The sequence below is a fragment of the Plecotus auritus genome (assembly GCF_963455305.1).
Source record: "Plecotus auritus genome assembly, chromosome: 7".
Lineage (NCBI taxonomy): Eukaryota > Metazoa > Chordata > Mammalia > Chiroptera > Vespertilionidae > Plecotus > Plecotus auritus.
The window spans coordinates 16,332,895-16,354,467 of NC_137774.1; the positions used below are offsets into that span (position 1 = coordinate 16,332,895).

At 50.1% G+C, this 21,573-nt stretch overlaps 2 protein-coding genes across 2 annotated transcripts; both read right to left on the reverse strand.

Moving 5' to 3' along the window:
* Nucleotides 1-928: 928 nt before the first annotated feature.
* Nucleotides 929-20,741, reverse strand: LOC308254225 (amine oxidase [copper-containing] 3-like; the record flags this gene model as incomplete). Its single annotated transcript, XM_080680145.1, is given in 6 exon segments — nt 929-2,924; nt 3,142-3,271; nt 6,643-6,928; nt 7,933-9,028; nt 9,032-9,364; nt 20,574-20,741. Coding segments are annotated over 6 exon segments (2,289 nt in total). The 3' UTR covers nt 929-2,648.
* Nucleotides 15,815-20,528, reverse strand: LOC308254165 (amine oxidase [copper-containing] 3-like; the record flags this gene model as incomplete). The annotated part of the gene is made up of 4 exons (XM_080680095.1): nt 15,815-16,090; nt 16,854-16,976; nt 17,448-17,665; nt 19,142-20,528. 4 exons carry the CDS (start codon nt 20,526-20,528, stop codon nt 15,815-15,817), a joined length of 2,004 nt encoding a protein of 667 aa, XP_080536221.1.
* Nucleotides 20,742-21,573: the final 832 nt, after the last annotated feature.

Here is a 21,573-nt window from a genome sequence, read left to right on the forward strand (position 1 = left end):
GGGAAAAATAGTTTCTGTTTCTCAAGGTTGTTGTGAGGAATAAAAGAAGCAAAAGATGAAAATCGGCTAGTCCAGCAGAGTCTCTACCATACTGTCTCCTTTTCAATGGGAGAGACGGAGACATCACGTTCCTTGAGGGTCCTTAAGAAAAGGGGAGCCCCCATCATATTCAAGTCCAGAGACATAGGTCAAGGAGATGAGAAACATGCAGTGGGAAGGTGTCCGAGACCTAAGCCCTACTGAGAATGCTATGATCTATTGCCCTTCACAGGATCCAGATGTGGTGAGGAGGAATGCTACAGAAGATGCAGACACCCACCTGAGCCTGAGTGGAGAAAACATAGTCAACCATCAGCCACAGGCCAAGTGTTGGGGTGGGGACATGAGGCCAGCACCACTAAGAGGCCAAGAGAGGGAGCACACACTGATACTGTGTATGTGTGTGATACTGTGTGTGTTCGAGGCCCCTTCAGTGGGATCTGTAGGTCTAAGGGTCCCTGAAGGGCCTGCATTCCCAAGGTTCTCTCTCACTTGCCAGGTTCTTCCTAGAACTTTGCTGTTCGGACCCTTTGGATTTCTCTGGGCTGCATTCCTTAAGGTCTGGTTGCTTCTTTCTGTGGCTGGAAGGATATGTCCCAAGTAGAGCCCTCCAATAGGGCACACACTCCCTGGGGGTGGCTCAGGCTGTGCCCTCTGGCCCCCTGGGGAGCCCCATGGCACACTCCTGGGTCAGCAGGTGAGCCACAGCAGCAGAGTTCCCCACACAGCCTAGGGCCACAGGTCCCCGCTCCCCATTCCTGCACCCGGAGAAACAGGTGGAACAGCCAAGAGAAGCATCATTGGCTCCTCCACAGCGTTTGTTTTGGGGGCAAGATGAAAACATTTGCATCCATCATCGTCCCAATTTCTTTAAATAAGAAAACACAAGAAAGTCAAAACGATATTTATTTGGGCTGAGAAGGTAAGGAGAAACTAAATCACCAACCCGAAAAGCAAAATGGAAAGAGCCAGCAATAGCAAACTACCTCTGCCTTAACCCTTTCCCACCTGAGCTCTTGTCACCATGTCCTGCTATTATTCCTGAATCAAGAATGTAGCTTCCACAGTGTTTAGTCTTTGTATGAAAGTCGCTTTGCCAGAACTCAGTTCCTTTCCAGCTCACTTTTTTTTTTTTTTGAGGATTAACAAGAAAAAGAAAGAAAGCTGTCCATATACCAATGTCTCCCACAAGAAGACAACCAGGGATTGTCTTTCTCTCCCCCAAGATAGCCCCCTGCTGTCCTAGGCTTCCCCAGCCCAGGGACAGAGGAGGACAGCGGAATTGAGGGATGGGGGAGAATTTCAGGACCTGAAGCAGCAGGGACATCCCCCCAGGACCTTAGAGGGAAGGCCGGGGAGTAGAAGCTGAAGTAGCAAGAGGAAGAGGAGGGAGAAAGAGCAGAGAAGGAATGTGCTAGGATGACAGGGAATGAAAACAGAGAAGCACCTTCCCAACAGCTGGGACACAGGCCAGGAAGGGACCCTACCCTGAGGTCTCTAGAGGCCTCACCTTCATATTCAAGACCCAGGGCCGAGGAGGAGCTGAGCAGGCCCGACAAAGCATGTGAATGTACTTAATGCCACTGGCCTGTATATTTAAAGACGGTCCGATGGTAAATTTTATGTTGTTATGTTTTACCACAATAAAAAAGAGAGAGAGAAAGGTACAATCACTTTGGAAAGCAGTCTGGCAGCCTCCTCAAAAGGTTAAACATATGACCCAGCAATTCCACTCCCAAGTTTGTGCCAAGAGAAGTGAGACATATGCCCACATAAAAACCTGTACACAAATGTTCACAGCAGCATTATCCATAATAACCAAAACGTGGAAACAATCCACATGTCCTTGAATGAATGATGAATGAACCAACAAAAATGTGGTAACGTTCATACAATGGAATAGTATTCGGTCCTCAAGGAATGAACTCTTGTTTCATGCTACAAAGTGGATGCACCTCAAAAACGTTCTGCTGAAAGAAGCCAATCACAAAAGACGGCATGTTGTATAGATCTGTTTATATGTAATGGCCAGAATATAGGCATGTCTATAGTGACAGAAAGCTTGGTGGTTGCCTAAAGCTGGGAAGGGTTGAAGGGAAAGAGGAAGTGACTGCTAACGGGTATGGGGTTTCTTTCTGGGGTGATGAAAATGTTCTGGAATTAGTAGTGATGGTTGCACAACTTTATGAATATACTAAAACCCACTAAATTAGACACATTAAAAGGATAAATTTTATGGTATGTGAATGATATCTAATTGTAAAAAAAAAAAAAAGATTAAAAAACTGTCAGAAACAAACAAAAGTCTTCTGGGAAAAAGCTAGGCCATCACTCCAGCTCCAGCTGGCCATTCCTCTGCTCTCTGGGACAGAAACCCAGCAGGTCTAGGGTCAACAAAGTTGAGTCCCTGCTGTGTCAGGCATCACAGGTTCAGGATGCTTACAATAAGGAAGGGGAGGCAAAGAAGGGTGATGGGAGAGAGGATCTTGGGGACAGGGGAGGAGAAAATCTTAGTCTGAGATCAGGCTTCCTGGCCCAGTGCCCACTGCTCCCCTTCTCCACACACCCTGGCCCTGGGGCCCCTGGACACTCCCCATCCCAGGGACCACCTAGTTGTGAGAGAAGCCCCCATGAGAGAAGGCAGGAAGGTCAGGGGCACAGTCAGCAGCCTTGGGGAGGCAAGCCAGGGGGTTGACCTCACAGGCCCCAGCATCCTGGTCCCCCCGGAAATAGATGGAGTCCGCAGAATCAAAGGACGGGTCCTGGTCAAAGAAGTTGTAGGGTCGGAGGAAGAAGCCCACACCATTCCCCACAGTCACCGTGTTGGGAATGTCCTCTGCATGTGGGATGTGCAGGAAACCAACTGTCACCCAGGCCACCAAGTCCTAGCAGGGGAGAAAGAAGAGGATCATGAGTCCTGGCTTTGCTAAAGACACACCTGCCTCCCACAGTAGCCTGGTATGTAAGGATTCAGTTCACCAGCCCAGGAACAATGTGAAAACGTGAAGCTTCACTTCCTAGTGGGTTCTAAAGACCCTGGAGGGCCTGGCCTGGGAGAGTGAAGTAGCTCATCCTTGCTCCTGCCACCTCCCCCAAACTAACCTGCCCTGCAACAGTTTCATTGTTGATGAAGTCAGTGAAGTCCACGGTGGGGGTCCAAGGGTCATTCAAATTGTAGATGCTGGTGCTGCTGGGCTCCTCCTCCTTCCGCTGGGTCACGGCCAGCTGGTACCTACAGGAGGTTTAGATTAGACCCACAAGGCCATCAAACTGTCCTACTGTTTGAAGCTGCACTGAAGAGGGAACAGGAAGGAAAAATAAGCACAAAGGTCTCTGTTCACTTCCCATTCTCCCGCTCTGCCTGTCTCTCTCAGAGTTCCCACGTTTGTTCAGTAACGTGTCTCTCAAACATCAATTGGCGGGAGAAACCAAGATGGCGGCATAGGTAAACACCTAAACTGCTGCCTCGCACAACAATTTCAAAACTACAACTAAAAGACAGAACAGACACCATCCAGAACCACAGGAAAGCTGGCTGAGTGAAAATTCTACAACTAGAAGGAAATAGAAAAGCTCACATAGAATTGGAGGTACGGCAAAGGGTCTTTGTGCACGAAGAGAGGAAGGGCGGCTGAGAGCCTGGCTGACTTTCTCTGGCGGAAGGGGGAAAGAAGCCCCCGACCGCACTGAACCCCAGTTCTGACTGCACTGAACCCCAGTTCCGGGCGAGCCCCTGGGGACCCACGCTCCCTCGGGGGGAGTCTGGACTCTCGGGTGGAGACTCGGGAGCCGGGGAAGGCGGAGGACTGAAAGCGCGCACGCGCCAGTGCGCACAAAGGCTGCGGAGGTTGCCACAGGCTTTCCCTAGTGGAAGGGAGCCAGAGGCTCCTGAATGCACTGAGCCCCAGTTCTGACTGCAGTGAACCCCAGTTCCAGGCGAGCCCCTGGGGACCCACGCTCTTGTGGGGGGAGTCTGGACTCTCGGGTGGAGACTCGGGAGCCGGGGAAGGCGGAGGACTGAAAGCGCGCACGTGCCAGTGCGCACAAAGGCTGCGGAGGTTGCCACAGGCTTTCCCTAGTGGAAGGGAGCCAGAGGCTCCTGAATGCACTGAGCCCCAGTTCTGACTGCAGTGAACCCCAGTTCCAGGCGAGCCCCTGGGGACCCACGCTCTTGTGGGGGGAGTCTGGACTCTCGAGCGGAGACTCAGGAGCCGGGAAGGCAGAGGTCTGAAGGCACGCACGTGGGCGCAAGGGCAAGGCTGACGGGAAGCCAAGACTGAGACTCCACCCCATCCAAGCTGAGCACGGAGGCTATTGCAATTTGGCAAGTCTAATCCTATAAGGCTGTCTCCAGCACTGAACTTCTCCCAGCATAGACACAGCTGATCCTTACAGCCAACTGGCCTGGAGGTCAATTCTTCCCAGTGATACCAACAACAATCAAGACTTAATTACAACAAGGCTGTACACACAGTCCACAAAGGGGTGCACCAAGAGTGTCCACCTCAGGTTAACTGGGGAGGCAGACCCACTGGGCCATATTGGAAACCTAGCACACAAATCTACCTTACCAACTCAGGGAAGCAATGAAAATGCGGCGTCAAAGAATCAGATCACAAACGAAAGAAATGGAGGAAAACAAACGACTGGATATAGAATTCAAAACCACGGTTATAAGGCTTTTTAAGAATATCCTAGAAAAGGCCGATAAATATAACGAGACCCTCGAAGATATGAAAAAGGACCAACTAGAAATTAAACATACACTGACTGAACTAAAAAATATTATACAGAGACCCAAAAACAGACAAGAGGAACACAAAAATCAAGTCAAAGAATTGAATTACAAAGAAGCAAAAAACACTCAACCGAAAAAGCAAAAAGCAAAAAAAAAAAAATCCAAAAAGTTGAAGATAATGTAAGAAGACTCTGGGACAACTTCAAGCGTACCAACATCAGAATTATGGGGGTGCCAGAAGAAGAGAGAGAGCAAGATACTGAAAACCTATTTGAAGAAATAATGACCGAAAACTTCCCCCACCTGGTGAAAGAAATAGACTTACAAGTCCAGGAAGCCCACAGAACCCCAAACAAAAGGAATCCAAAGAGGACCACACCAAGACACATCATAATTAAAATGCCAAGAGCAAAAGACAAAGAGAGAATATTAAAAGCAGCAAGAGAAAAACAGTTAGTTACCTACAAGGGAGCACCCATACGACTGTCAGCTGACTTTTCAACAGAAACTATGCAGGCCAGATGGGAGTGGCAAGAAATTTTCAATGTGATGAATAGCAAGAACCTACAACCAAGATTACTCTACCCAGCAAAGCTATCATTCAGAATTGAAGGACAGATAAAGAGTTTCACAGACAAGAAAAAGCTAAAGGAGTTCATCACCACCAAACCAGTATTATATGAAATGCTAAAAGGTATTCTTAAAGAAGAGGAAGAAGAAAAAAGTAAAGATAAAAATTATGAACAACAAATACATATCTATCAACAAGTGAACCTAAAAATCAAGTGAATTAAAAACCTGAGGGACAGAATAATCTGGTGAATATAATAGAATCAGGGGCATAGAAAGGGAGTGGACTGATAATTCTCAGGGGGAAAGGGGTATGGGGGGTTCATGAAGAGACTGGACAAAAATCATACACCTATGGATGAGGACAGTGGGGGGGAGGTAAGGGCAGAAGGTGGGGTGGGAAATGGGTGGAGGGGAGCTATGGGGGGAAAAAGGAGAAATAATTGTAATAATCTGAATAAAGATTTATTTTAAAAAAATTAAAAAATTAAAAAAAAAACATCAATTGGCCATTGTTCAGACTTCAGGTCCTAATGTCGTTCATGCATCCATCTAGATTCTAGATCAAAGCCTGGGCCCTGGATGCATGGACATGGCCTGATTCCCATTTTAGGGCAATTTCTGTATCTCAAATGCCTGGGTTTTAAGAAATACTTCCTGAGATCTGTGTTCCTCTTACTCTGGTTTTTCCTCCAACCCTATTGCTAACATTTAAAGATAAAGAATAGTATAGTGAACATACATAGACCCACAACCCAGATTCTACCTATAACATTTGATTCCACATGTATTTCTCTAGTCTCCCATCCAGTCAGTAGGCCTCATTTTATTTATTCCCACTATTACTTTTTTTGGTTAACCCTCACCTGAGAATATTTTTCCCATTCATTTTTTAAATATTTATTTATTTATTTATTTATTTATTTATTTATTTATTTTAGAGAGGGAGTGGAAGGGAGGAAGGGAAGAAGAGAGAAACATCCATGTGAGAGACACATATGGATTGGTTGCCTCCCACATGTGCCCCTACCAGCGTTGGGGATCAAACCTGCAACCCAGGTACACGCCCTTGATCTGGAATCAAACCCGAGACCCTTCAGTGTGTGGGGCTTATGCTCTAACCACTGAACAACCAGCCAGGGCACTAGGATCATGATTGTGGCCATAGGCTTGTGTGTGTGTGTGTATGAGTGTGCATGTATACCTACAGGAGGTGGGAGAACCTGGGTTCCCAGCAACATGGGGCCCTTCTTACAGTCCATCACCCCCAATCTCTCTGACACCCTGCCACTCACCTCCCCCAGCTGAAGGCTCTCTCCATGGAGCTGTTCTGGGGCAGCGGCTCTCCAGCAAAACTGAGCACCTGGATGCGGTAGCCCCGTGGGTGACCCCACTTGTTGCTGTGGTTGCTGGCCAGGTACAGGTAGCGAGGGGTGGCACTTCCCAAGGGGAACGTGGCCTGCTCCTCTGTCTCGAGCAGCTTCCGGATCACCTGCAGCCTCTGCATCTGGTGCTCAGGGCTCCAGGGTACAGCCATGGGGACAAAGACCATGTCCTCAGCCCAGACCCAATTCTTCTGTCCTGCCGGGGTGAGGGAAGGAGGAGAAGGGATGGGAGAAAGGAATGGTCACCCACCTGGCTTCAGATTGGGGGCCAAAGAGAAGCTCAGAACTGAGTATGTCCTCTACTTCTCTTCCTTTTCTCCCCAAGATATTCCTGATTCAGAGATTTTGAGATCTTTCTCCCTGATGTCACCTCTGGTCACAATCCCAGATGCCCTGTGACTGGGCCTCCCCTGACCTTCCTCTGAGAAGGAATGGTGGTTTACCTGAGGTTGAAACAGCCTAGCAGGCAATGTGCAGAGTCAGATCTTTCTGATCTGAGGAAGGGATTTGCGCCTCATATCTGAAGGCCCCTGGCATCACCAGAACTACCGTATCGTGTAAACAATAACAGCTGTAACTCACATTTACTGAACCTGAAGGTGCTATGCATAGGCATCATGCTGAGTGCTTTACATGTACTGGTGATCTACTTGTATAACAGCCTTCTGAAGGAGGAACTACAATTGTCCCCATTTTACAGATGGGACAACTGAGGCTTAGAGAACTTAAATAACGTGCCCTGGCTTTTCACCGAAGGGACACTGTTAGTATTGTGGCAGTGCTTGAGACCCAAGTCTTCATTTGACTCTAGTGCCTACACATCAGCACATGGAGGAAACCAACATGGAATGGCCTCACCACATGACAGCAGACATGTGGGCACAATGATGCTGGAGCTTGGAGGTGTTTCCCATAGTTTGAGGTTTGGCAAGGAATTAAGAGTAGGGCCAAAGGCAGTCAGTTCTCTGAATTTTGGAGTTCTGAATGATCTGTTAGGATGTAACTAGGTTCCACATTAGGAATCAAATTAAATGATCTGAGACTGATCTGCTAAGGGTGGAAATCTCTTAGGAATCTGATGTTTTGCACATGTACTTCATATACTTTTACATTTTTAATGTTTCAATGACAAATTTTAAAGCAAGGCATGGAGACTTCAGCCCCCGCTTCTGGAAAGCCTCCCCCTCCGGGATATCTTACCTCCTACATCCAGATCTACCTTGAAGTGGGCACTGTGGGTGTGGGCAGTGCCCAGTGTGTGCTCCCCAACCTGGTTCCCATAACTTCGGGCAGCACCAAAGAGGAACGTTGAGCTGATGTAGCCCGTGGCATGCAATTTGACTTCCATGGCCCCATTGGGGTGGAAGACCATATCCCACACATAGTCATAGTTGAGCATGGTAGACACAGATCTGACGACCAGCACTGTCTCTGCAAGGCCCCCAAAATAGTGGGAGTAGATATCTGAGTGGTGTCGCCTTAGGGGGAGACCCTGATTCTGTTCAAACACACAAAAGGCATCTCGTATTGTCTTGGGGGTTTGGGACTCCAAAAGGAAGTGCCAGTCCACGTAGGTGGCCAGGTAGGGACAATCGACCCCACGGGTCAGAGGTGAAGAGAAGTGGCCCAAGCCAAAGCCACCATCTGTGTACCGGCTTCTCAGAGCAGAAGGTGAATTGCCACCATAGACGGTCAAGGCCTCCTGGACACTGACTTCATAAGCCACTCTCTCCCCTTGGAAGCGGATGTCAAAGATCCTCGGGCCACTGAATGCTCCAAGACCAAAAGAGAAAGTCCACAGTGAGGAGGCCACTCGACTCCCCTGGACACTGAAGCGGGGGCCCTCGGCATGGAACTGCAGAGGGGGAGCCGGACCCGGGGGCACCTGGGACTTCAGCGACCAGGACCCACCTGTGCCATTGTCTGGGATCAGCACCACATTCACCAGGCCGGCCTCAAACTGGTCCTCCAGCTGAGCCAGACTCTTATAGTAGCGGCCTTGAAAAAACACCTTCTGGATGGTCCAGCGGGCAGGGTCCAGAGCCTTGTGGTCTACCAGCAGCTCCAACCCCACGGGGTGCAGGTAAACCCCAGCCCCCGAGATGTTGTAGTAGAGGCCAAACCAGGTGGCCCGGTCCCCTGATTGCAAACCCCGGGGAGCTGTGTTCATCGTGACTAAGTTCCTTCCTTGGCGCTTGTAGAAGCAGCAGTGGTGGAGGAGACCAGCAGCCTGGGGCAGCTCTCTGTCAAAGATCATCTGGTCTATATCCAGGTATTCTCGAAAGAGCACGGGGCGTCAGTGATAGGGCAGGGGACCCCCATGACGCTCCACAGTCACATCCCGCATGTAGGAGGGGTGTGGCAGTGGTCCCACCACCAGCTCACTCACGTTGGGCTGGGGTTGTCCGCCAAAGAAGACGATGGCCAGTGCCTCACGAGCAGGCGGGGGGCTCCCCCTGTCCAGGTGTGCCAGGGCTGCAGCCTTGGGGGGCAGCTGCAGCTCCACCGAGAAGATGCAGTTGTCTGATGGGCGGGCCTGGGCTGCATCCACCAGGCCTGGCCCCAGTTGCTGGGTCAGAAAGCTCATCACAGCCGTCAGCTCCTCTTGGCTCAGGTCTGCAAACAGCTGGCTCTGGCCAGGGTGTGTCCAGTGCTGGGCACTGGGAGATATGGAGGGGCAGTGGGGAAGCCGTCCAGGTTTACATCTCCTCTCAAATCCTTCCTCACTCCCAGCTCCACCTTCACCCATGCCTATCACCAAAATACTACAAAGGGCCAAAATAAGGAAGAAAGCCATAGCTAAAGCTCCTGGGCTGTCTTCAGGCTCTTAAATTGGAATGAATAATGGGAAATAGAAAGATAAACAAGACCTGGGTACAGGATCAGCACCTCTTTTAGTCTCTGGAGGTTCCTGGTCTGTGGCTGGTGCTGCTGGACAAGAGGCATGATGGGTACGTTGAAGAGAATCAGCCAAGGGCAGAGGGTTGGGTGGGGGTGGAGCTGAAGCTGGAGGGAGCCAGGGATCAGGCCAGGCTTGGGAGGTGGGGCTGTGGTAGGAACCTGGACTTTAAGTGGCCCACATAAGCCTCTGGCCCCTGTTCCAAATCAAATACTCAGGGTCAGGGTTGGGGAACAAAGTGGGGGAGGGGTTGGTTTGGGAGATAGCGCAGCTGGAGGGAGGAAAGAGGAAGTGTCAGGGGCAGAAAGGGACTGTTCTTGAGCTCTTCCTCCACCCTCCGGATGGAACCTTTCTCCAGGCTACAAGGCTATAAGTGAAGCTAATTCTGCCCACATCTCTCCAGCCAGGTTCCCTCATTCCTTCCATTAGTTCATGGTGCCTTCTAGATTCTTCCTCGTCACTCTCTCCCCACCACCACCAATAGCTAGAACCCCACTGCAGCCCCAGGGATGCTTGAGAATAATGTTGCAAACACAAAGCATCTGGGAGGGGTTGAAGGTGGAAAGGCTGAGTGAGACAGGTCAACACTGTGGAGCCTCTGTGAGCACCCTAAGTGCCTGGAGCATGCAGGATGTGGAGCCAGTGAGAAGTTGGAGGGGGTTCAGGGGCTGCAGAGTGTAATAGAGACACCCCCTCCCCCTTCAACACACACCTTGAGCAGGACAGATAGGCTGGTTAGAGGTCAGGGGGCCTGGAAAACTAGTTGTGGAATTAACCTAGCAGCCCACAACCCTCAACTCCGGGAAACCTTCCTTTAAAATGTTGCAGACTCGGAGAGAAAAGCCACCTCCATTCTCTTCCAGGTGAGGTGCCGTAGGCCAACATGATCTGGGCAGCCAGATCCCGAGGGGATCTAGGGGAGACTGAAGGTTCAAGAGAAGGAACATGCTTCCCTCCTGAGCCTGGGGAAGAATCCTTTCCAAGCTGGACATGTCCGGGAAGACTTTTTCCAGGAATGATGCTAGACTGAGCTTGCAGGCAGGATGCACTCTCCTGGCAGAGAATGGGAAGGACATTCCAGCCAAAGGGAACAGAGGGTGCAAAGGTACAGAAACTTGAGACAGCCTCAGCATGGGCAGGGAATGGCCAAAAGGTCAGCGTGTTTGGTGTGAAGCAGGGATGGGAAGGAGGGCAGGCAGAAGAGCGAAGGTCAGGAAGCTTTGTGTGGTTTATGTTTTAAGTGTTAGTAATCTGAGGAAGACATGAAACATCTCAGAACCCAGACATTTAAACTAGGGCAACCAATCTCAGAAAGGTCAGATTATCCAGAAATATGTATACAACCAGTTCTATTTGGATATGGAAACTTGATAGGCTTTCCTCTCCTTTGTTCTTTATTTCTTAAAAAGAATATATTTTTATTGATTTCAGAGAGGAAGGGAAAGGGAGAGAGAGATGGAAAGATCAATGAATGATGAGAGAAAATCCTTGAGCGGCTGCCTCCTACATGCCCTACACTGGGGATCGAGTCCGCAACCCGGGCATGTGCCCTCACTGGGAATCGAACCATGACCTTTTAGTGTATGGATGACGCTTCAACCAACTGAGGCACACCAGCCAGTATTTCTTTTTAATTTAAAAAATGTCTTAATAACATTTTGGTGAACAAACAGGAGAAAATGGGGCTTTTGCTCTAGGCGAAAATAGGTGTGGGTCAGCTCCTCCTCCCACCCTTGTCTTGGAAAGTCTGGCCTCAGGGCAGTGGAAAGGGAGTAAAGTAGCAGTGGCCACTGTTAGCTGAAGACTAACCAACCATTCCCCAAAGTCCCAGATGAGTCTTCCCTAATCCTAAAGATGATCTCCACCCCCACCCCCAATAGCTGTAATTGGATTTCCTGCCAACCAGGTGAGTGAGGGCACAGAGCTGGTTATCTGCTATAGAAAAATAGAGAAACATGGCATTCATACCCACCTCTGAGTGTTGGGGAGAAAAACTCACACCCAGTATTCCCATTGATTGACCAGTAGGATGGAACTGGAGAGCTTCTTGTAGTCAAGACAAACAATAGAGCTGCTGTAACTAAGGCAGGAAGAGTTATAGTTTCATTGGAAATTGGCTGTGCCACCTTGAGAATTTAAGGGGGGGCAGAATCTAATGTCAAGGCCTACCTACTCCTGGCCACAAGGCAACTGTGAGTCTAGGTCTTTCATAAGTCATGGTCTTAGCTCCCAGTTAAGATCACACTGTTAAGATTGCTAATGTTTTTTGTACTGAACAGTGTTATCAAACAGAGGTCAAAATATTCACTCTGGTGGGGTATCACCCAGCTCTTATTTGGGGAGGTGGGTAATGATGGGGGGCCAGGAACCCTTTGCCTTGGCTGGTGGAAGAACTGATGGATAAAAAAGCATCACCCTGACCACCTTCCCTAAGTGTCTAGCTGTTGCATTGTTTCCTCTGATATTGTTTCATCCTAGTCTTCCCAATCATCATGTTAAATACCCGAAAAACTTGTTGGAAAGGTGTCCCTCTTGCAGAATTACTCAGGAGACAGGACTATACATCCTGCTCCCTCCACTAGGTCTTCTCTTTGAGTAAACTTGGCCCCAGCCTCTGGGAATGTGATGAAGATGAGTTTATCCCTGGGAGCCAGAGTCTACCTCTAGCCCTCAGGTTGAGGACTGAGCCCAGAACACAGTGCCCAAGTGGAGCTGCTGCCCCAGAGGCCCTATGTGGTCAACTCAACTGCCTAGTACACCCAGGTTACACTCTGTACTGATCTGCATTCTAGGGAGATGACTCTGGCTTGGGTATGGAACAGACTAGAGGCGAGGAGACCAGGTAAGAGGCAAAGGGTCAGGATGAGGCCAGTGACCTGGAGGTCAAAGAGGAAGGGATGACTCTGAGAGATATTTAAGAGCAGAGTTTACAGGACTTGGTGCCTGATTGGCTGTGGCTGGGCAGGGAGGGCACAGCATCTTACATGACACAAAGGTTTCCCATTGGGTGACTGGTGAGTGGTGGAGCCTTTCAACCAGAAGAACAAAGAGCAGCAAGTTCAAGGGGAAAACTAACAAGTTTGAGTTTGAGGTACTCATGGGGAAGCCCCAGTATAGAAAAGGAAAAGTTTATGGATCCAGAGTACAAGAGAGAGGTTGTAGGTCTGAAATATAGATTTGGGTGAAACAACAAATACTAGCAGTTATAGTATTAGAGGCTGAGGTCACCCAGGGGGGACCTCTGCAGAGAGAAGAGAGGAGGGTCAAGGAACATGCTATTCCCTGGAACTTTCTTTGTGTTCTTTCTCCCCTGGCCAATTTCTACTCCTCTGACAAGATCAGCTTAGACATCAGACCCCACAGGAAACCTGCTGTTGTCCTGCTCCCATCTCTCGTCTAATAGTCCTCATCTGTAATTACCTCTTTACTTGCTCTTGCTCTTGGGGGCAGAAATTGTATCTTTTATTCAGTAATACATCCTAGTACCTCACATGATGCCTGGCACTTAGAAGGCACTCTACACATCTTTGTTGAATGCACAGCGGAATCTTTCCGTTGCACTGGGAGCTGGAGCCCTTCTCAGGGCATTCAGGAGAACAGCAGAGGCAGGTGAGCGCATTTTGTGCTCTTCATAGGGGGTTCCAGTGTCTACATTCCCGGGGATGTCCAAGGTATGCCCTCTGAGCTAAGCCTCAGGAGTCTCCTTGTCCAGCTCCTCTTAGGGCCCAAGTCCTAAAGTTCTCAGCCTTGGGGACACTATTCTTTCAGTACTTGGCACCCTCAGTCACTGTTCACTTGACCACAGGTCTGAGGCCAACACTTTAGCAGGCCTCAGTGATCTACTACTAGTAAGGAAGAGATTAGGTTGGGGCTCCAGGATATTGCATAGGAACAAAGGCCATGTCCTCAACCCAGACCCAGTTCTCAGGTCCTGCTAGGATAGGGGGGTGTCATGGGGGAGGGAAGGAGAGCTGGTCCTGCAGCTCTCCTGATGCCAGCTCTCGTGATCTACATGTCCATTGAGGCCTGGAGCAGGTGGTGTCATCCCTATGGTGAGATGTAGCAAGACCCAACCAGAGTCACATTTTCAGATAAAAACTTGTGAGCATTTATGTACACACACTCACACACACTCTCGTCGCATACAAACACTCACACTCTTTGGTCTAGAGATCATTGGGAAACTGACCATAAGAAGGAGTGATAGAAGGTAGAAACTCCTTCCCATCTACTATTCCACTGACTCAGAGGTGAACTTGAGCTTGGGGTAGGAAAGAAGGTAACAGAAGCCGATGCCTGAGCTCCCTGGATAGATCTCCCTCTGGTCACAAGCTGAACAGCATCCAAAATCCATTTCCTACACTTCACCTCCTGGCCTGGCCTGAGCTTCCAGCAGGCAGAAGTTACCTTTCCCCACTACTTCTCATTGCTCCCTCTGCTAAGAGCCATAGGGAGCAAAAGTGAGAGAAAGAACAAAAGAGATTTACTGAGGTTTAATCTTTTCTTCAGAGATATACAAGCAAAAGAAGGCAAAGGAGTTACCATAGGCCATGCCCATTTCTCTTGGTCTCAAAAACTTAAGAAAATGGAGTCCATGACCCTATCCCTTAACTCATTTTACCCTCCCCTACCCCAGACCTGTTCTAAAAGACATATCAGTTTTTTAAAAAGTTATTTATTTATTTATTAGGTCCATTTATTATTTAATTTTAATAGGTAATATAGTCACATGGTTCAAAATTCAAGATGTACAAAAGGGTATACAGTGCTAAGTCCCCTCCCTCCCCCTGTCCCCAACCTCCTGGTTCCCTTTCCAGAGGCAACCAGTGTTACCCATTTCTTCTGAATCCGCAATTATAAGCAAATCTACACTTATATTTTTCTACCTTCTATAAACCACAAATGGGAAGTGCACCATACACACTTCTGCACCTTGCCTTTTCATTGGGAGATTATTCCCTATTAGTATATAAAGAAATGTAATTATATTTATAGCTCGGAGATAGATGGAGTCCACAGAATTTATTTAACCAATCCTCTAGGGAAGGATGTTTCTGTCCTTTCCAAACTCTTGCTGTTTGTATATCCGCCCCAATTCAGGCTCCTAAGGGACCAAGCCCCAGCTCCTTTGCATGCCCGTATGTGATTGAATGGCCCTGGCCCGTTAACTGCTAGAGTTCCTGGGTATTTGTGCTTCTCATCCTTGGTGCCTCTCTTGTTGGCTGCTACAGAAGACAGAGGTCACTGGTTACACACAACCTTGGCACAAAATGACCACTCCTTATTACCACTGTACCCACAAAACCACCTCAAATGCTAACTTGAGCAGCTGCTGTCTCTATGACCATCCTCTGCTGAGAATGCAAGGCAGGGGGTATACAAATGGGCAAAGAGAACACACTCTGCCCAGGACTGGGGTGGGGGCAACTCCTGCTTCCCATATGTGACAAACACAGGGGGACAGACAGGGATTGTCCTCCCAAACTAGATGTCCTTTGCATTTTTAGACTTCCACAGGCCTAGGGCCAGGAGAGGAGACTGAAGTTGAGAAATGAGGGCTGGGAGGGAAATCCCAGAATTTAAGAAAGAGTAGAAACAGGAGGAAGAGGTGGTAGGCAAGAGGAAGAGGGAAAGAAGGAGGAAGACTTAGATAAAAAAAAATATGGGCCCAGAAGGCCCTTCCAGCTCATCCATGTATGCACAGGCCTGGCACGAACCCTGAGCTGGGCCTCTAGGAGACTATCTCCTTGCAGAGACCTGTCTTCATCTCCCAAGGCAGGCACCAGGGAGGGGAGGAGGGACTTGGAGGAAGCCCTAAAATATTTGGAAAAGCCAGAAAGGAAACAGGGAGTCTTCTGGTGAAAAGCTTGACTATCACTTCAAGCTCCTGGCTGCCATTGCTCTCCTCTCGGGACAGAAACCAGGCCTATCTGGTGGCAACAAAGCTGGGTCTCTCCTGTGTTCCCCCATCACCAGCATCACAGGCTCAGGATGCTCCCAGTAGAGAGGAGAAGCAAGGGGGGATGGTGGCAGGAGGTAACCTTGGGGAAGAAGAGGAAGGAACCTCAGGGATGTGAGGAAAGAGAAGAGGGCATCAGTCTGCCCAACCCAGTGCCCATTGCTCCTCCACTCCACACACCCTGGCCCTGGGGCCCTGGACACATTCCCCATTCCAGGGATCACCTAGATATGAGAGAAGCCCCCATGAGAGAAGGCAGGAAGGTCTGGGGTACAGTCAGCAGCCTTGGGGAGGCAAGCCAGGGGGTTGACCTCACAGGCCCCAGCATCCTGGTCCTCCCGGAAATAGATGGAGTCCGCAGAATCAAAGGACGGGTCCTGGTCAAAGAAGTTGTAGGGTCGGAGGAAGAAGCCCACACCATTCCCCACAGTCACCGTGTTGGGAATGTCCTCTGCATGTGGGATGTGCAGGAAACCAACTGTCACCCAGGCCACCAAGTCCTAGCAGGGGATAAGGAAGAGGATCATGAGGCCTGGCTTTGCTAAAGACACACCTGCCTCCCACAGTAGCCTGGTATGTAAGGATTTGCCATGCCAGCCCCCCTTTCCTCAAAAGGATCTTAAGTCTTTAAATGTTTTTCCTACTGGTCCAGAAATCAAAGTATAATCCATTTCATATTCATATTGGAACCAGCACCTGCTCCCTGACCCAGTCTGTACTCTTCTTCTCTGACACTTTCTATCACACCTCCATCAGTCTCTCCACCCACAGAGGAATGATGATGCCACAGGCTACATCAACTTCTTCCCCCTTAACTCCCAGAGAGTTCCCAAACTAAAACTGATGGGAGGAGGATGGAGGAGAGGAGATCCGGGTTTGGGAGGCAGAAAAGGCCAATATTTAGAAATTAATCCTTTAATGGTCACACCAGGAATGGGTTTTAGATATGCAAGATGTGGTCTGCCCTTGGTGACCTCCAGCCCTCCTTGACTGCTGGAGCCTGAAAAGGACTCTGTCCACAAAGCTGAGACTTAGAGGGCTGTAGGGTCTTGAGGATAGGCTGGGGCCTCAGCCAGCATCTGCAAATGAACTCCCAGTTTGGGAAGATTCCCTCAAGAGGTAATGATCAGATCCATGAAAGCACAGAAGACAGGATTCAATTCCATCCCTGAAGGGACCAGATGGTTTTCAGGGGCCCCCAAGAGAAGGTAGGGCTCATCTTTGTGTCCCCACCCCTCTCACTGGCCCTCCCCATCAGCTGACCTCTCCAACAATGGTCTCGTTATTGATGAAGTCAGAGAAGTCCACAGTGGGGGTCCAAGGATCATTCTGATTGTAGATGCTGGTGCTGCTGGGCTCTTCCTCCTTCCGCTGGGTCACAGCCAGCTGGTACCTAGGGAGGCACAGTCACTAACCCTATCCTGTTGCCTGATTATGATGGAAAGGAGCTGAGCATGTGGACCTCAGCTTCCCCATCTCATTCATTCAGTGACTCGGACGCCACCCTGGTGAGTCATCCAACACCTTTCCAGGGAATCCTGTTCACCACCCTGCCATATCACAGCATGACCCTTCCACCATACAAAAGAGGAAAAGGCTCTCAGACCTGAGTTTTAGTCCTGCAATGGAGGACATTCCAGTGCCCACTGTTGTGCCTTTTGATAACCAGGAAATCCTTCTTGAGCTCTTATTCACTTTGCATACAGTTTCAACTGAGTTTCCAATTGCCCCTCCAATGCTCCCTTCTCTCTCATCTCTCCCAGCTTCCCTCTGACACCCTGCCACTCACCTCCCCCAGCTGACGGCTCTCTCCATGGAGCTGTTCTGGGGCAGTGGCTCTCCAGCAAAACTGAGCACCTGGATGCGGTAGCCCCGTGGGTGACCCCACTTGTTGCTGTGGTTGCTGGCCAGGTACAGGTAGCGAGGGGTGGCACTTCCCAAGGGGAACGTGGCCTGCTCCTCTGTCTCGAGCAGCTTCCGGATCACCTGCAGCCTCTGCATCTGGTGCTCAGGGCTCCAGGGTACAGCCATGGGGACAAAGACCATGTCCTCAGCCCAGACCCAATTCTTCTGTCCTGCCGGGGTGAGGGAAGGAGGAGAAGGGATGGGAGAAAGGAATGATCACCCGCCTGGCTTCAGATTGGGGGCCAAAGAAAAGCCCAGAATTGAGAGTGCCCCCTACTTTCTTTCCCTCTCCCCAAAATATCCCAATCGTTTAGCCAAAGCTGTTGACCTATGACATATTTTGTCAGGATTTCATTGGTTTATTGTTGTTCATTCACTTATCTCATCAGTGGCGAGGCTCAGGCTCGGCCCTGGGGACACACAGATGAATAAAACTTCATCCTTACCCTTTTGCTCTCACAGAGGATGCAGAAGGCAATGCCCTGACTGGCCTGCTATATGAAAGGTGTACACTCAAGATTCAAGGTTATAGGAATAGAGGTGCAGGCAAGAAAAGGGACCTTCCTGGGCAACTTTTCAGCCTGGCCTTACAGGATGTTACCAGCAGAGATGACCTAGCAGGGCCTTCTAGGCAGGAACAAAACATGAGCCAAAGCAAAGAAGCCTGACTACCTTGCATGGTGTGTGTGTCCAGGGACAGGATGACTAAAGCAGTGCATAGGGAAGAATCTGAAAGGCAGGATGGAACTGCATTCTGAAGGGAAAGGCTTTATAGAAAATTCTGTGAGTGGGATCCTATTTTGATGGGGAAAGTGAAACATGTATGAGGGAGCAGGCTGGCATGGGCTGGTAGGTCCCTCTGGGCACAAAGTGAACCCTGGATCTGGGAGGAAGAAGAGTGGAAGCAGCAGAATGAGATCTAGCACCAATAGGGGTATGACAGCAGGGCCCATTGAGGAGTTTAAGATATTTCAGATGCAGAACAGAAAAAAATCTGGGGATCAGCTCAATGTGGGGAAGGAAAGTAAAAGGATAGACTCCAAGACATCATGTTTCCTTGGCTCTCTCTGTGACTACCAGGAACTATCTGGAATGCTCCACAGTATCCATTCTATCCCTCACACTTAAGTTCAGAGAGAGATGGAAAACCAGGGAGAAGGAGGGTCCATCTGCCAAGGAGATGTCCAACCTGGGTGTCCCATGGCTGGCCTGCATGTGCCAGGGACTTGGCAGACTGCAAACAAATCCTCCAAAACACTAGCACCACAGGCCAGATGCAGAGAAATGAACTGAAAAACAAATGGCTGCCTCCTTGAAATGGGTTCCATATAAACAAAAGGGAGGGAAGAGGGCAAAGGAAACCCTGTTGGCTCAGATCCTGCCTCATCCCTGAGTTTTGCCATTTCCCAAGATTTTCTGACGAGGTCATGTGGAGGAAGGGTGTTAGCCATGTGCCCAGCCAATGAGCGAAATAAAATCTAGCATCCAACTCTCTCATATCCAGCCAAAGAGGAAGCCTGGACTCCAAAGCTACATACTCACTCTCATGTCTTCTTTTCCTGCATAATTGCTATATATACAAGACAAATAGAGACAACTTTTGAGCCCCCTCTTCTGGAATACTTTCCCCCTCCACATTGTCTTACCTCCTACATCCAGATCCACCTTGTAGTGGGCACTGTGGGTGTGGACGGTGCCCAGTGTGTGCTCCCCAACCTGGTTCCCGTAATTTTGGGCAGCACCAAAGAGGAATGCTGAGCTGATATAGCCCGTGGCATGCAATTTGACTTCTATGGCTCCATTGGAGTAGAAAACCATATCCCACAAATAGTCATAATTGAGCAAGGTAGATACAGATCTGAAGACCAGCACTGTCTCTGTAAGGCCCCCAAAATAATGGGAGTAGAAATCTGAGTGATGTCGCCTCAGGGGGAGACCCTGATTCTGTTCAAACACACAAAAGGCATCTCGTATCATCTTGGGGGTTTGGGACTCCAAAAGGAAGTGCCAGTCCATGTAAGTGGCCAGGTAGGGGCAGTCGACCCCACGGGTCAGGGGCGAGGTGTACTTGCCCATGCCAAAGCTGCCATCAATGTAGCGGGTCACCATTGCTACAGGGGAGTTTCCACCATAGATGGCCAAGGCCTCTTGGAGGCTGATCTCATAAGCTAGCCGTTCTCCCTGGAAGCGGATGTCAAAGATCCTCGGGCCACTGAATGCTCCAAGACCAAAAGAGAAAGTCCACAGTGAGGAGGCCACTTGACTCCCCTGGACACTGAAGCGGGGGCCCGCGGGGTGGAACTGCAGAGGGGGAGCCGGACCTGGGGGCACCTGGGACTTCAGCGACCAGGACCCATCTGTGCCATTGTCTGGGATCAGCACCACATTCACCAGGCCGGCCTCAAACTGGTCCTCCAGCTGAGCCAGACTCTTATAGTAGCGGCCTTGAAAGAACACCTTCTGGATGGTCCAGCGGGCAGGGTCCAGAGCCTTGTGGTCTACCAGCAGCTCCAACCCCAGGGGGTGCAGGTAAACCCCAGCCCCCGAGATGTTGTAGTAGAGGCCAAACCAGGTGGCCCGGTCCCCTGATTGCAAACCCCGGGGAGCTGAGGTCATCGTGACTAGGTTCCTTCCTTGGCGCTTGTAGAAGCAGCAGTGGTGGAGGAGACCAGCAGCCTGGGGCAGCTCTCTGTCAAAGATCATCTGGTCTATATCCAGGTATTCTCGAAAGAGCACGGGGCGTCGGTGATAGGGCAGGGGACCCCCATGACGCTCCACAGTCACATCCCGCATGTAGGAGGGGTGTGGCAGTGGTCCCACCACCAGCTCACTCACGTTGGGCTGGGGTTGTCCGCCAAAGAAGACGATGGCCAGTGCCTCACGAGCAGGCGGGGGGCTCCCCCTGTCCAGGTGTGCCAGGGCTGCAGCCTTGGGGGGCAGCTGCAGCTCCACCGAGAAGATGCAGTTGTCTGATGGGCGGGCCTGGGCTGCATCCACCAGGCCTGGCCCCAGCTGCTGGGTCAGAAAGCTCATCACAGCTATCAGCTCTTCTTGGCTCAGGTCTGCAAACAGCTGGCTCTGGCCAGGGTGTGTCCAGTGCTGGGCACTGGGAGATATGGAGGGGCAGTGGGGAGGCAGGCTGGGTTCACCCCCATCTCCTCCCCTGCCAGCCAGCAAGACACACACCAAGGCGAAGATGGTGATGACCGCCAGGGTGAGGAGCACCAGGGTTGTCTTCTGGTTCATTGTAGTGTGAACCGAGGAGCAGAGGGTTAAACAAGAATGGAGGTGTGTATTCTCAGATCAGCAGAAGAGGGTCTCTCTTGGCTCCTATACTGGGGGCTCCTGGACTCTGGTTTAGGTTCTCAGTATCCAGAGGCACAGGAAAACTGAGGGTGGGAAGGACTGGGAAGGCTGGGGATTGGGGCGGGGCAGGCCGGGGGTTGGGGCGGGCCTGATGCCGGCAGCAGTGATTTCCACAGACCTTACATGGCTTTGTCTTCCAGGCTCCAAATCAGACTCTGGGTCAGGGTTGGATCTGGCGAGAGCTGGGGTAGGGGAAGGGGGAGGGATTTCAAAATAATGTAACTGACCAGCCTGAGCACAATAATGTACCACCATTAAGGAGTGGGGGTCTGCAACCCCACACCCTCCTCAGCCCCGCTTCTTCCCCCCCTCCACCCCACCTTCCCAGGGCCAGATGTTCCCTTTCCTGTATCTTGGAACTATTATTCTCCTTCCAAGGAAATCCCCACCCACAGCCCTTCAGCTTCCCAAGCAGCATTCCTTGGCAAGCACTGTCCCCCTTTCCTCTCTCAGTCATTGCTAATTTTCTTGGCCAGAATCCTTAATATTCTCTGGGGAATTCTGGTTATTTCAAAAGTCACATAGAAGAGATTCAAATAAAAATCTTGTAATATTTTTTATAAATTGCACATACCATCTAATTTTTAAAATATATTTTTATTCATTTCAGAGAGGAAGGGAGAGGGAGAGAGAAATAGAAACATCAATGATGAGAGTGAATCATTGATTGGCTACCTCCTGCACGCCCCACAGTGGGGACTGAGCCTGCAAC